Raw genomic sequence first — 15,225 nt, forward strand, 5'->3', positions numbered from 1 at the left:
TGGCATGGAGGCTGCACAGCTGCAGAAAGAAAAGCTTTGCAGAGAGTGGTGAAGGCTGCACAGAAATCTGTCGGAATCAGCCTCGCATCTACACCTCCAGGTGCAGGAAGAGGGCCACCTGCATCATGAAGAACTCCGCTCACCCAGCACACACACTTTTTGCTCCACTCCCCTCAGGAAGGAGGTTAAGGAGCATTAAGTGTAGAACCACTAGACTGAGGAACAGCTTCTACCCTGAGGCTGTTAGACTCATCAATATCTAACCAGAATAATCCCTGTGAAAAATCACATCATGTTGCTGCTGATCTGTTTGAATGTTGATGTGTTCATGCGTGCACATCTGCTCACACAGACTCATGCTCATGTTTGTGCTGCTGTTCGATGTAATGTTTTTATGCTATTAGTGTTTAGTGTATTTTTAGTTTGTTTTTCTTGGTTTATATCTTAGATGTTATTATTGTTTTTTTTTACATATTTATTGTTGGATGTAACTGGGACCCTGTGTACATAATTTTGTTCCACCACATGTACCACTTGAGGTGGAACGACAAAGAATCTCTGACTCTGATTTTTAAGATGGGACTTAGCATTTCAGGGCAGCACGGTGGTGCAACTGGTAGAGCTGCTGCCTCTCAGCGAGCAGGTCCCTGGTTCAAACCCCGGTCCAGGGGCCTTTCTGGGTGGAGTTTGCATGTTCTCTCCGTGCATGCGTGGGTTTTCTCCAGGTGCTCCGGTTTCCTCCCACAGTCCAAAAACATGCATGTTAGGCTGATTGGTAACTCTAAAAAATTGTCCCTAGGTGTGAGTGAGAGAGTGAATGGTTGTTTGTCTCGTTTGTCTCTATGTGTCCCTGTGATGGACTTGCGACCCGTCCAGGGTGTACCCCGCCCCTCGCACAGTGATTGCTGGACATGGGCGACCCCCGTGACCCAAAATGGAATAAACGGGTAAAGATAATGGATGGATGGACTTAGCATTTCCACACAGCGACAGTTTGTTTGAGGTTTACTTTTCAGTCTGTGTTATTGTCTGCCTCTCAATAACTTGGCAGTCAGAGGGACAGTTGTGTGGTTACCATGACAACAAGAGCTTTTGAGCTTGGATCTTATTTTTCCATTTGATGTACAGCTCATACATGAGAATGTAGGCATTTTTATTGTTAGATTATTTCATTGATAGTTTTCACCCTGCAACACTTTTACAAAAATTTTCTAGTTAACCTTTTTCTTCTCAGTCCTCTCCCACCATGTTGCTGTTGTTGTTGTGGTTGTTGTCGTTGTTTTCGTTGTTGTTGTGGACTTGTTTTGGTTTCTTGGATGGATTTAAATTTCATTTCAGACTTGAGTCTAACCCACCCAGCTGTGCACAAATAAACCAGACTTGGACAACTTTTATAGACTGGGCTTAACTAGAGTTATTTTTTTATTTTCAAATATTATTGCGTACTTTTACGTGTCATTTTATGCTTAGAGTTTTGTTTATTGCTCCTTGTTGAATTATAATTGCTGTTTATGTTTTTACCTACATCCACCCTTTATGTACCAAAAACTCCTCAGGTTTTAAATTTTTTATTCTTTACAAAAATTGAAGCATTTCATGTTTGGTATTTACAGTAAGTGTACATTTAGCTCGAGTCTTTTACAGAGTGAGCAACACACACATCCAGCAGTGAGTAAGGGTGTCAGTCAGAGGTCAGAGCAGGGTGGGGGCGAGGCAGTACAAGGTCAAGACTTGTCCTCAGGACAGTCAGTCCACAACAACAGCCTCTCAGTCAGGGAGGCAGAGACGATGGAACAAGAGAAACTGAAAGTTGGAAACCATAAAGAATCAGAAACACAAGGAGTGTTTGTGGGTTGGAAGAGAATGCAAGACAACTGATGAAGGGTGGGGAGAGTGGGAAAGATACAAGAACAAACTTGTGTGGAAGAAAGGGAGGATGGAGGGATGAAGTAAGACGGAGCGACGGCAGACGGGTAGGTGGAGGTACAGACTGGGAGCTAAACTATAGAACGACAAGACTGCAGCGCTGACTGGTGCCCTCATCTATATGTGTGTGTGTGTGTGTGTGTGTGCGTGTCACAGACAGCAGTCATTCAGCAACCCCACAAAGACACCACTGTATACAGAGCAAGACGCCATAGACTCTCATCTTGTTTGAAACTTTCCTCTGCTGAGCCCCCACCACCACCCACACACACACACGTTTGTCTTTCTATCTTTACAGGGACTTTGCATTGACTTCCATTCATTTTTCATTCATTTCTAGAGCCTAACCCTAAACCTAGCTTACAAACCGTTTTTCTCAACTATTTTGGTCAGGTGTCCTCAGGCTGTTTCTGGCCATCTGACCTAAAACATTTGATTGTTATGCACTGATGATTGATTGTTTTGGACGGATGGTCCCTTTAAGCTTTCAAACCTTTTCATATACCTAACCCTAAACTTGCACTTCAGTCCTAAACCTAACCCCTAACTCACCAACAGTGCCTCTTCTTACAGCGGGGCTTTAGGCCCCATTAGGAGCAGTTGGTCCTCACAGTGTAGTTAGTATAAGTTGGAAAAGTGGGCCTTACTAAGTAACATAAACAAAGACAGTCGCCCCCCCCCCCCCCACACACACACACACAGAGCTTTATGTCTGAGACTAACCTAGTGTTTGATATTTGCTGCCCCCTGCTGGTAAATAGAGGTTATAACAGACTTAGGTTGAAAAAGCAGAACACCAGGAATTACTGCAAAAGTTTTTTTAGCCACAATTTGTTCAACAAGATTCTGCACAAAAATGTGGCTCTTTAGGCACTTGACAATTTCCTTTAATTGTGATCAAGAGGGCTGCAACGTGGTTTTAAAACTATTGTTGAGGAACCTTGATGAATCCAAACTCGCACTCATCCCTGAGCATAGAATCTCTCTGAGCCAAAAATGAAACAACATGTTTTTCTCTACACTGCAGTGTGGACAGTTCTTATTCAAACAAGTCTCTAGGAACTAAATGAACATAAAAGGAGTAAAATGGCTGAAAACAGAGAAGAGATATTGTAATGTTAGAGCTGTCTGACCTGCTGTCTTCAGTGTGTCCATCACTTTGTTGTGGTCCTGTTGTAGAGTGTGGAAACGACTGTGATGATCATGGTCATTTATCATGGCTCCAGTGTGAAATATAGCGCACAGGCTGTGGTTTCCAAGGACACAATGCAGACATATATCTTTTGCAATAAAAGTTGTAATGGACGTTGCCTTTTGAGCCGGGTGAAAACAGCCGTAGCAGCTCGTAGCTACCACTAGCTGTTTGTTTCGTCCTCTGGGTGGAAACGTGTAATATTGTTTCTCATGTTTGTTGTGTGCACTTTAGTTTGACACAACTTGCATGCGGTGTGGATGTTGTGCAGGTCGTTTCCCTTTAAAACCAGAGCAGCTGGCTTTCAGTGCTGTTTTATGTTTGGGTCAGCCATCTTCTATTCATCTGTTTTGTGCACATGCTCCAAAGTGTTCAGCATGCTCAACTTTTTGCGTTTCTCAACGTGGATCATTAATATTATGTAATTATCAATTTTCAGAATGTGTACATGAATTGGGAATCATTCATGCCTAGACTGCATGCATGAACAAAAGGATCGTACGGTGACCTCTAACATTTAACACTGTGCATTTAAACGATCGTACACACACGATGTGATGCAGCAGCTGCATGAAGCCGTACGGACACCATGTTGTGGAGCGAACAAAGAGATTGAGGGATGAATCACGTGTCAGATTATACTCTATTGCTTGAAGAAATACAAATAAATGTTAAAAAAACTAAGGAAATATCAATTTAATTGTTAATAAAATTGCTTCAATTCACAGTAAAAATAATGTTTCATACGTTGCAGCTTTAGTATAAATGTTTTTCTCCCCCCTGACCTTCATAACTTACCTGTGGATTAAAAGTTGACCTTCTAAACCTGTTCTTATTTTGAGCGCTCCAAACCTTAGCACGTCATGAATGTTTGATACTAACCCTCTTAATGTTTCTGTTTCTGCACAGCTGAACTGGAGTTTGTTCAGATTGTCATTATCATCGTGGTGATGACGGTGATGGTGGTGGTGATCATCTGCCTGCTCAACCACTACAAACTCTCCACCTGGTCCTTCATAACACGGCAGAGCCAGGCCCGCAGGCATGACCACGCCCTGCAACAGGTCAGTGAGCTCCCCTCTCTCTCCGTATGACTCTGTCTGATGTCACCACATGTTTCCTGCGGTGTCTGTCCATGATCTCCTGACACAAACTGTCAGGGTATTGTTTTGCTCTAATCTTTGGTTTTAGTGTTGAATGTAGGAGTTTTTAGAAACCAAGCAAACATCTTGGACTTGGCCAGTTACCATGACGACCTGTGAGGGCGGGGCCTCAGACATTGCTGGTCGTCAGTCTAGGAAAGATAATGGTTCTTTTACAAACAATTTTGAATCCATCATTCAGAGACAAATTATTCAGAAGTGGAAAACATTTAAGAAAACTCCAACAAAGTCAGGTCCTCTTCATTTTTGAGCATCAGTCAGGATGTTTCGAAACAAGTTGGCCATGGCCGCCTCAAACGAGTCGGCGGGGGAGGGGGCGGACTCCAGAAACCATCTCAGCACCATCAAACTGGTTCAAACTTCACTATGCGAAGGTGCTTTTTATAAGACTTGAGTTTGTTGTGGCTCCTTGGACTGATGAAGTCTTTTGGATGAAAGATGAAACCATTTAACAAAAAGAAACCGTCCAGAGGACCTGACGTAACTTTGCTGGATTTTTAACCTGGATTACTGGGCATGAATCAGGATATTTAAGAAAATTGCCAATCTCTCCAAGAGTAGATGTCTGAGTTCGGTCCAAGGTCAGACTGTGCAATGCTCCGAGAACTTGGAGCTACACCTCAGACAGTCCAGGCCTCAGTTGTTAAATGACGGATGTTCAAGTGTCTACGTTTAGAAAATGACAGAGCAGCCACAGCTTGTTTAGAAAGGTTGCCAGAAGTAAGCCTCTTCAGTCTAGAACCATCATGGGACAACAAAGTTGCATCTGAATCAGACTCCTGGTTTCAAACAAGATCTCAGAGAAAATGCATTTTGAACATATGAAACCAAAGTGGAGGTGCTCGTCCAGAATGCACAGTTTTAGCAGCACAAGCCCCTCATCCCATCTGTCAGCACGGTAGTGGAGGGCTGATGATATGAGCTTGTTCTGCTGCCACTGGACCTGGGCACCTCACAGTCAGTCAGCCATAAACTCCTTTGTAGACCTAATTATTCTAGAGTCAAACAACAGAACAACGATCCTAAACACAAAACAAATCTACAACAGAATGGAACAAGCAGTCTGAAGCTGCTGCAGTGGTCAAGGTTCAGAACTTGGTTAAAATGCTGCAGTGGGACATCAAGAGCTCTGTATGAACGAATGCCACCAAACAAAGAGAAGAGTGGCTCAAGGCTCTTCAGTAACCACAAGAAAGACTGATAAATACAGAAGAGGAATAAGGCCACGGTGCAATAATTTGTTTTCCCTTAATTCTGAGATTAAAATCAGAATTTGAGGAAAAAAAAAAAAGTGCTATGTGTTGTCATCATTGTATGTTCCCATACAAAGACAAATTTAGTTCTCTGCATTTAACCCATCACACCTGAGATACACCCAGGTGGAGCAGTGGGCGGCTATGTAAGTTCCCGGGGAGCAATTCGCGATTAGGTGTCCTGCTCAGAGACACCATGAGATGTGCAATGGCTGGGGATCGAACCCAGGACCTTCAGGTCCCGAGTTAACTGCCCTGCCCGTACACCATCTAGGCTCCCAAAAAAGTCAGAAGTCTGAGATTAAAGTCAGAATCCATCGATCTAGTTCATACTTTAATCTCAGAATTCTGACTTTTTTCTCAGAATTATGGAAATATTTTTTTTTGCATCATGGTGCTCATACATCTATCCATCCATCCATCCATCCATCCATCCATCCGTCCATCATCTTTACCCGTTTCTTCCTTTTCGGGTCATGGGGGTCACAGGTGCCCTTATCCAGCAGTCTCTGGGCGAGAGGCGGGGGACACCTGGACAGGTCTCCTGTCCATCACAAGGACACATAGAGACAAACAACTCTCTCACTCACACCTAGAGACAATTTAGAGTTCTCAATCAGTCTAACATGCATGTTTTGGTCTGTGGGAGGAATCTGGAGTACAACAATTTCCTGCGAGATCAATAAAGTTCTATCTTATCGTATCTTACCCGGAGAAAACCCACGCATCATGGAGAGAACATGCAAACTCCACCCAGAAAGGTCTCCGTCCAGGATTTGAACCGGCAACTTTCTCACTGAGAAGCAACAGCTCTACCAATTGAGCCATCGTGCCTCCCAGCCCTAATCCTCTTCCATAGATAAACAAGAAAAATCTTTAAGTTAATCTACTTCATGTGGTTCTCTGAAGTCAGTTTTCACACACTGCATCTGCTTCTGAGCTTAGTTCTCATGGATCAGTTTTAAATATAAAACACCAGACATGGCACTGATGCACATTATTTGCACACCACCTCACATCAGACCCACTCACAGGATGGAATATTGTCACACTGTGCTGGCCTGTAAACATAGTGTCATTGTTGTGTACTTTTAGAGTTTTTCTGTTGGTATTTAGTCATGACTTTTTTTTTTCCACTATATATTTTTAATAGACTGTCTCTATTTAAAAAACAATCTCCCACATAAAAATTCCTATTCTTAAAATTCCTACCACCTTAATGATGGTAGGAATTTTAAGCCATCGCCAAACAGAAGCTGGTGAACATAAATAAGAAATATCACTGAAGTGCAAACACAAGCTTCAGGCAGGTGTGCATCAGTTTTCCAAGCAGCCTCTGTTTTTTTCTTTGTCTGCAGGACGGGTGTCTGTGGCCTTCAGACAGTGGTTCTCGACAAGGTGCCTCGGAGGTAAGACCCCCAACTTAGTCTTGTGCACTGTCAGCATGTCCTACAAACACTGGATGCTCAACTTTTAAAACAGCGGCTGACCAGTTTGAGTTTATGTAGATGATATGTATCCTTAGTGGGTTGTATATAAAGGTGTTCTGTAAACAGTTATTTTATGTCTCGTCTTTAACAACTTCTAAAAAGTTCTGTTTTCAGTCGGCAGATATTTGTTTACAATACAGCAAGTGGCAGCTTCTAAAACTGAACAGCAACACATAGTTTCAGTGCCATATCTAGTTTATACGTCCACTGCAAGGATACTGTAGGTACGGGATGGAACTGGACTTCATGCACAAGTTATACAAAGGATCAATTAGCCCTTGGTCATGGAAGGACCATGGAAATGGTAAAACAGAAATGGTGTTTAAAGCAACTGACCTAAATTCATCCATCCATCCATTATATTTACCCACTTCTTCCTTTCTGGGTGACGGGGTCACTGGTGCCCATATCCAGCCTTCACTGTGTGAGAGGTGGGGGACACCTGGAGAGGTCTCCAGTCCATCAAACGAGATAAACAACCATTCACTCTCTCTCACCTAGAGACAATTTAGAGTTACCAATCAGCCTAACATGGGTGTTTTTGGACCCAGAATGTCACCCCCATCTGGGATTCGATCCGAAGACCTTCTTGCTGAGAGGTGGCAGCTCTACCATTTGTGCCACTGTTCCACCTTATTTTGTTTTTAATAGATCAAATGCCAAAAAAGAAGACAAGTAAGATATCAAGCTTAACATATGCTTTTATTCAGTTGCTTGAAATAAATGTAAATTTCTGCACACTAATTTAGAAATTTAAACCGTGTGTTTGTAAATGCAGTATATATCTTAATCTAGTTTATCAAGTTCAAGGTTCTTTGTCATTCACATCATATGTACATGAGGTGGAATGAAATTGTGTACTCAAGGTCCCAGTTTCCAAATTAGCAAAAATATAAAGTATTAAAAAAAGAAATGGTATACAAGGTCCTAAGATATCCGCTAAACAATAATAATTTAATATAATATGATGTATTAAACAGCAGCCTGAACATGAGCCTGTTGTGAGCAGATGGGTATGAATAGAGTGGCTTAAAGGCAAGAAATCAGCAGCACATATAAAGTGTCAAATCTCCAATTAAAGTGGCATTACAGTGATTATCCTGGTTAGAGATTCATGAGTCTAACAGCCTCAGGGTAGAAGCTGTTCCTCAGTCTAGTGGTTCTACAATTAATGCTCCTCAACCTCCTCCCTGAGGGGAGTGGGGCAAAAAGTGTGTGTGTGGGTGAGTGGGGTCCTTCATGATGCAGGTGGCTCCCTTCCTGCATCTGGAGGTGTAGATGTCTGAAGGTGGGGAGACTGACTCCAACATCTTCTGTGCAGCCTTCACCACTCTCTGCAAAGCTTTTCTTTCTGCAGCTGTGCAGCCTCCATGCCACACGTTGATGTTGGAGCACAGGAAGCTCTCCACTGCACACCTGTAGAAGGAGGTGAGGACTGAGCTTCCCAGTCCAGCTCGTCTCAGCCGTCTGAGGAAGTAGAGTCTCTGATGAACTTTCTTGATCAGGCTGGCTGTGTTGTTGCGCCAGCTGAGGTTGTTGTTCAGGTGCACACCCAAATAATTGTAGCTGGAGACCACTTCCACCACAGATCCTCCTATATACAGGGGGTGGCCGAGTGTAGTTGTTTGTTTCTTCTGAAATCCACAATCATTTTCTTCGTCTTCTTCACATTGATGCGAAGGTTTTTCTTCCTGCACCAGCTCTCCAGGTGTTTCACCTCCTGCCTGTAGCTGGACTCGTTGTTTGTGATGCATCCCACCACCGCCGTATTGTCTGCAATCTAATCGAGAGGGTCTGGAGATTTCCCGATGGGCCGGTCTGATGTGTGGGCTGCAGGGTCAGTGCTCCCTGCTTTTTTTTTCATTTAAGAACTTTTTATTAAGAACAGATAAACACAGAACACCTCTGCCCTGCCCTGCCTTTAAAGACCCAGGGCTGCCGGCAGCTTTCTTTTTTTTTTTTTTTTTTTCCCACGAGTCGGATCCACAACACAACCTGTCAATCAATCCAGTAGGCGTGTCAGCAAATGACCAATCGGCAACGTCAATTTATCCCAAATGTAAACGCCCCTTTCCTGCAGAGCTGGACTGCAGCCCATCAGGGTGTATGCTGGAGTATGAAGTCTCAACTGTCTGCAGACAGTACGTGCGTAGTCTGCGTGACTCACGGAGTACACACAGTACACCTGAGTATGTTGGGACCTTTAGAAGCATTGTGGAGCAGTTGGAGATCATCATTTGTACAAAGAAATGGTGTAAGATCTGACCTCTGCAATATCACGTGTGGAGTTCCTCAAGGCTCTGTACTTGGACCAAAGTTATTTATTTTATATGTGAATGACTTAGTGAATGTATCAGGACTCCTCAAATGTGTCCTTTTTGATCAAAGAAAGATCAAAGCTGAATTGTTAAAGTATATATGAAGTAGCTTAGTGTGTGTTTTGTATTAGAATTGGAAAAATTAGAAAGAGTTATTCATTTTGTTCTGTTACTTGAAATATATGATTGAAATAATTGTTTGAAAAAGGGGCAGATATAATAAGATTTTTTCTTCTTTCTGCTGCCTTTCATTTTAAATCTCTTGTATCTTTTTATAGTTATGAAACTGTTTTGTATTTTTAAAATGAATAAACTTTATACCATACCATACCATGTCAGATTAGATGCTTTAATCTATCATTCCTTGATCTCTCGACAAGCCTGGGACAGAGACACTGACAAGAAAACAAGGACTTATTCAGTTTCTGTTTAAGTTGTACATTACTACAAAGGTGTAGTTTGTGTGCCTTTAACAATGTTTTTAAATAGTCAAAAATGAATTAAATTAAATTTTAGTTTAATAGTCCCCACCTGATTGAAGGTGGGTTGTTTATATACCACCTTTTGTGTCTTGGGGTCCCATCTGTGGGAGAAATGCTTTTTTAAATCATTATTCTTTTGCACAAATTATTTTCATTCAAAGTGAGACTAGCTGTTAGAAGCATTCAGAGTTCATCTGGATGTCTGATGTATGAGTGAACCAAGAAATCATGTGGTATTTTATGAAAGAAGCAAAAAATAATGATCAAATTTTATTAATATATCCACAGAGCAATTAACCAACATCGTGAGGCTGCTGGCCCCTATAATTGTAAAGTGTGAGGGCCTTGACTGGCTATAAACTACCTAATAGTTTCATGTGTTCCTACCTCATATCCAATAAACTCATTTTTTTAGCTTATTATTAGCAAAAGCCACTAGAGTCAGATATAATATATTATTATATATTATGTGTGTGTGTGTGTGTGTGTATGTGTGTGTATGTATATATATGTGTGTGTGTGTGTGTGTGTGTGTGTATATATATATATATATATATATATATATATATTACATAAGCACTAATAGCATAAAAACAATAAACACAATACGCCGAACAGCAGCACGGACATGAGTCTGTGTGAACAGATGAGCACAAATGTACACAGCAACATGAAACTGATCAGCAGCGACATGAAACTGATCAGCAGCGACATGATGTGATTTTTCACAGTGACGTCACGGCTCGGCTTGCTTGGACTCCTTGAGAAGCCGGGCCAGAATTCTGGGAGGTGAGCTGGTCCCACAGTAAGAGTTCTCCAGTATTTTAGACTCTGTCTTTTGTATAGATATCTTAAATGAATCTATGCAAAAAATGTCTCTCACCCCTACTCTGTTATTTAATTTATTTATGACTGCTTATTTGTCAGTACCTGGCTTTGTCTAATTAGACTGTGCTTACAGGAATACAAGGAGGACAGAAGTAGCTGGACATTTGTCGCAAATCAGGAGTGATTTGTGACAAAAGGGTGACAAGACAGTGGTGAGACCAGCTTTGTTGTATGGTCTGGAGATGTATGGATGCTGTTAGAGAGGACATGGAGGTAGTGTGAGTGAGGACAGAGTGAGATGGAGGAGGAGGACTCACTGTGGAGACCCCTGAAGAGGGAAAAGTTGAATGAAAATGAAGATGAAGATGAAGAAGTAGAAGAAGATCCATGAACTGGAGCTTGTACTGGACTGGCAACACATGCCAACATAATCAGAGCCGACATGTTCTCAAAGAACTATCCATCCAAAACCACAAACACCAGTATCTTCACCATGGGGCGGGGGGGGGGGGGGGGGGGGGGGGGTTTGCTTAACGCCTCATTCCCAGATGGAAGATCTTATGGGTCGTGGTGGGACAAAGCAGCTGTGGCAGGACTCTGAATGCATCATGGTCATGTATTGGTTATTGATCAGTGATCACTGGTCATTGATGAGTTGATACACTGAGGCTGGCTGCACTGAAGCAGATACTTCCTTTAAACACCTCACAACCAAAGAGGGAATTAGGAGAGGAAAAAAGAATATGTTGCATAAATAAAAACAGTAGAGATGAGGGAAGTAGGAGGGGGGCAGTGGGGGGGGGGGGGGTGGGTGGGGGTGGTGGAGGGGCGGGGAGGGGGGGGGGGGGGGGCCTGCGCGTCATTAATCAGCAACACCTCCCCTGACACCGTCTAGACAGCCGTCTGAGAGCTGCCCTGCTCTGCTGCTGCGCTCTGCTCCCTCTATCCCCCCCCCCCCCCCCATCTTTCAATCTATCCATCTCTACTTCCTCTCTGTCGCTCTCTCTGTTCCTTTCTGTCTCTCCTTCATCTCCACGGCTTTTTTCCTCTTCTCCTTTCTGTCGTCTCCATCCTCATCTCAGCAGCCTTTCTTTTTAATCCTGTCTGTTTCACCCTTTCTTCCTCTCTCCCCATTTCAGTCGCCCTGATCCCTCTCCCCCAGGTTTTTGATTTATTTATTCTTTTTTTTTTTTTTCAAAGTCGGTTGTTCTCTTCACCCAGACGGTCTTGTCAGTGGGGGTAGATGATTACAGACACAGTCTCTAATTGAAATGGCTTTCCTCTGATAATGACTCGCTGCAGTAGAAATGTGAGAAACGAACAAATGGATCATGACGCTCCAGTCTGAGGAGTTAATTGAGGTGAAGATCTCAAACAAAAGCTGGCGGATGAACCGATGTGTTGAGCGCTGTCCTGTTTTAGAGGGAGATCTGTTCTCTTCTTTTATTGTAATTAAACTGAAACGTCTGTAGCAGCTAATTGGTGCCAGCAGACTGAGTGCTGTCATTGTTTGCATAAAAGGCAGATGTGGCATCCATCTTCAGAGTCAAACAGGAACTAAAATCCTCTGTCATGAAACTCATCTGCCTTTCAGTGACTTGGCTGGAGCAGAAAACTATGAACACAAATAATTTCTCATTGTCACGCTTCCTTGGAATACATTTATAGAAAAAGCCCATTATGAAGCTTTCTTGAAAACGTTATGAATTATTAAATAATTGGAAACAGGATTAAAGCTGCTGTACGTGTGCTTCATGATTGACTCCAGTTTACTGAGTTTTAGAGGGAAACGTTCTGTATCTACAGTCAAAGAAATCTGGTTAGTTACAGCATTTTTTAAGCAAAAACACGGAATTTTTCCGGTAATTATTATTAGTTTTTATTTTATATTATATTATATATTCGATCCACCCCGGTCCGGTTTGTAAGATTTGTTCATATGTCTGAAGCAGGCTTTGGAGAAGCGATCGTCATTCATTTCAGAAGGTTTATTTTACCCATATGTACAAAATCTCTACAGCACTGGGGCATGAGGTCCCAGGAAATGATGCCAAACTTCGACCAAAACACACATTTTCTTCAGAACTGGCCGCACCTCCAGGAAGTACAGCAGCACGATGGATCAGTGGTTAGCACTGTTGCCTCATGGCAAGAAGGTCCTAGGTTTGATCCCTTGTTGGACCTGGGGTCTTTCTGTGTGGAGTTTGCATGTTCTTCCCGTGCTTGTGTGGGTTTTCTCCGGGTACTCTGGTTTCCTCCCACAGACCAAAAACATGCCTGTTAGTCTGCCTTCAGGCCCAGGCCTCCCTTGAAAAAGAGATCTGTGATTTCAATGGGATTTGCCTGGTCAAATAAAGGTTAATAAATGATAATAATAAATAAGTAGTTGTCACCATCGTCCTATGAGAAGTTCCAATACTACATCATGTGACCAGCTCTCTGCCAATGATCCTTGTTCTACACCGTTTCAAAACGCTGCTGTATGAATGTTGGGAAATGTAGGTGTGTAACTAAAAGTCCTTCCTACTGGAAACAGAAACTGGTAACAAAAGATCCTCTGTCTCTTTTAACACGTTCAAGGATTCAAGGTTCTTTATCGTCATTCACATCGCATGGGGTACATGAAGTGGAGCGAAATTGTGTACTCAAGGTCCCAGTTACATCCAACAATAGCAAAAATATAAAGTGTAAAAAAAACAGTGGATAAGGATCTAAGATATCAACTAAGATATACACTAAATGAACGCCCAACGATGTGCTAAAAGATTTAAGATACATGCCAGACAGTCACTAATAGTGCAAAACAATACACCGAACAGCAGCAGCACGATTCTCATAGGTTCTGTTTGGCTATAATTTACATGCTTAATGTGAGCACTATATATATATATATATATATATAAATTATATGATGCTATAAGAACTTTAATACAAATAATCACACTTTTCAGTAAGATAATATATAGTCAGATAAAAATATACTTCAGGTTCCACCAGCCGTCCACCCCTACAACCCTCAGACCAACTTGCAGCAATTCCTGGATCCCACAACACACGCTGGTTTCATTCTTTACTCGTGCAGGACAAACTAATACAACACAAGAGTTAACAAACCATTTAAAAAGCAGACAAAGCATCTGAATTTTAGCCGCCACTACAATTTCCATTAGCCTTGTTTTTTTCTTCTGAAAAGTTAGACTGTCCACACATTTGCACGACCTTTAAGTTATTTTACTTCCTGCAAGTCATGCTGCTAACCCATCACCCAGTCTAATGAAAGGTGGTTCTGTTACATACCCCGCCAGTCAGGGATCTTCATATTTCTTTATTTCCACTGGTCCGATAGGTCAGTTAAGTTCAAGTTCAAGAATCTTTATTATCCCCAAGGGGAAATTAGTTTCACCTTCAGTAGATATAAAATATCCATACTAGACAAGGCATTGAGACATTAAAATAACAATACGGAAGTCATGAATATTCATTGAAAAACCTGATCACTGCAGGAATAAATTAGTTTTTCAGTCTGTTCATTCTACATCTGGGCAGAAAATACCTGCGTCCAGATGGAAGCAACCTGAACTCACCATGGAGTGATGATCAGGATCTGCCAGAATCAGCCTGTCCTTGTTCACTGACCTCGCCTTGTGTAGGTCAGTGAGGTTCTGTATTTCTATGCCAGCAGTTTTGCTGCACATCCTGACAATCCCTGAGAGGTTGTTCCTGTTTTTACATGTTAACAATCCAAACCAGCAGAAGAAGGTGAAAGTTAAGAGACTCTATAAAACTAGGGATGGAGCTAATCCGGTATCTGTATCAAATACCAGCATAATTTACGTATTGGATTTTTGCGATCCAACCTGCAGATATTTCTGATCCATGATGGATGTCTGTGTCTGTTGAAACGTTTCCACATGTGATTCCCTGCCAGCTGCTCTGCATGTTGGCTTAAAACTATGGAATGGATTTCCTGAACGGCGGCGTGTCTCATGAACTCAGAGTAATAAGACCTGCCTCACATTCAGGAAATCCATTTCATAGTTTGCAGCCAGCTACAACGTGCAGTAGCACTGTGGCTAACGGCTAACCAACTTTTCATCGAAACGTGTCCGCTGTGTGGAAGTATTTTACACTAGGAACACCACAAGACAAGACAGCAACGTGCAATGTCTGCAGAGCCATAGGGCCACATTAAACCACGGTAAAGTTAGTTTTATGTTGGACATTCGAGCTCAGTGGCTTCAGCGTGGCACTACTCCTGCTCAAAACAAAACAGGCAACTCGACCCCGGCCAGCCGCGTCTACTCTGCCACGCTCAGTCTGTCCGTCTCTGAGGAGGGGCAGACTGAGCGCGGCTAACCGAAATAATACTGTCTGCTGTGGACTGAATGAGAACAGCACACCACTGAAGCCACAGAGCTTGAATGTTTACCGAGAAGTTGCTAAACTTCATAATTAATGACCAACCGCGATCAGTTGTAGAAAACAAAGGATTTTGTAGCTTGATACTTGCAGCCAAGATATAGTTTACCCTCAGGAGATAGTTATCAGTACAACAGTAGACAATCAAAAAAAA

The 15,225-nt window shown here is 42.3% G+C and overlaps 1 protein-coding gene across 1 annotated transcript in view; it reads left to right on the plus strand.

Annotated features, from left to right (window-relative positions):
• Positions 1–15,225, plus strand: part of ldlrad4b (low density lipoprotein receptor class A domain containing 4b) — a 56,392-nt gene that overhangs the window by 36,929 nt on the left and 4,238 nt on the right. The window contains exons 2-3 of the mRNA XM_037676465.1: positions 4,028–4,182; positions 6,893–6,943. Of these exons, the coding sequence (XP_037532393.1) occupies positions 4,028–4,182; positions 6,893–6,943 (206 nt within the window). The remainder of the gene's footprint in view (positions 1–4,027; positions 4,183–6,892; positions 6,944–15,225) is intronic.

This window comes from Nematolebias whitei, chromosome 5 (assembly GCF_014905685.2).
Source record: "Nematolebias whitei isolate Nwh7 chromosome 5, NemWhi1, whole genome shotgun sequence".
Lineage (NCBI taxonomy): Eukaryota > Metazoa > Chordata > Actinopteri > Cyprinodontiformes > Rivulidae > Nematolebias > Nematolebias whitei.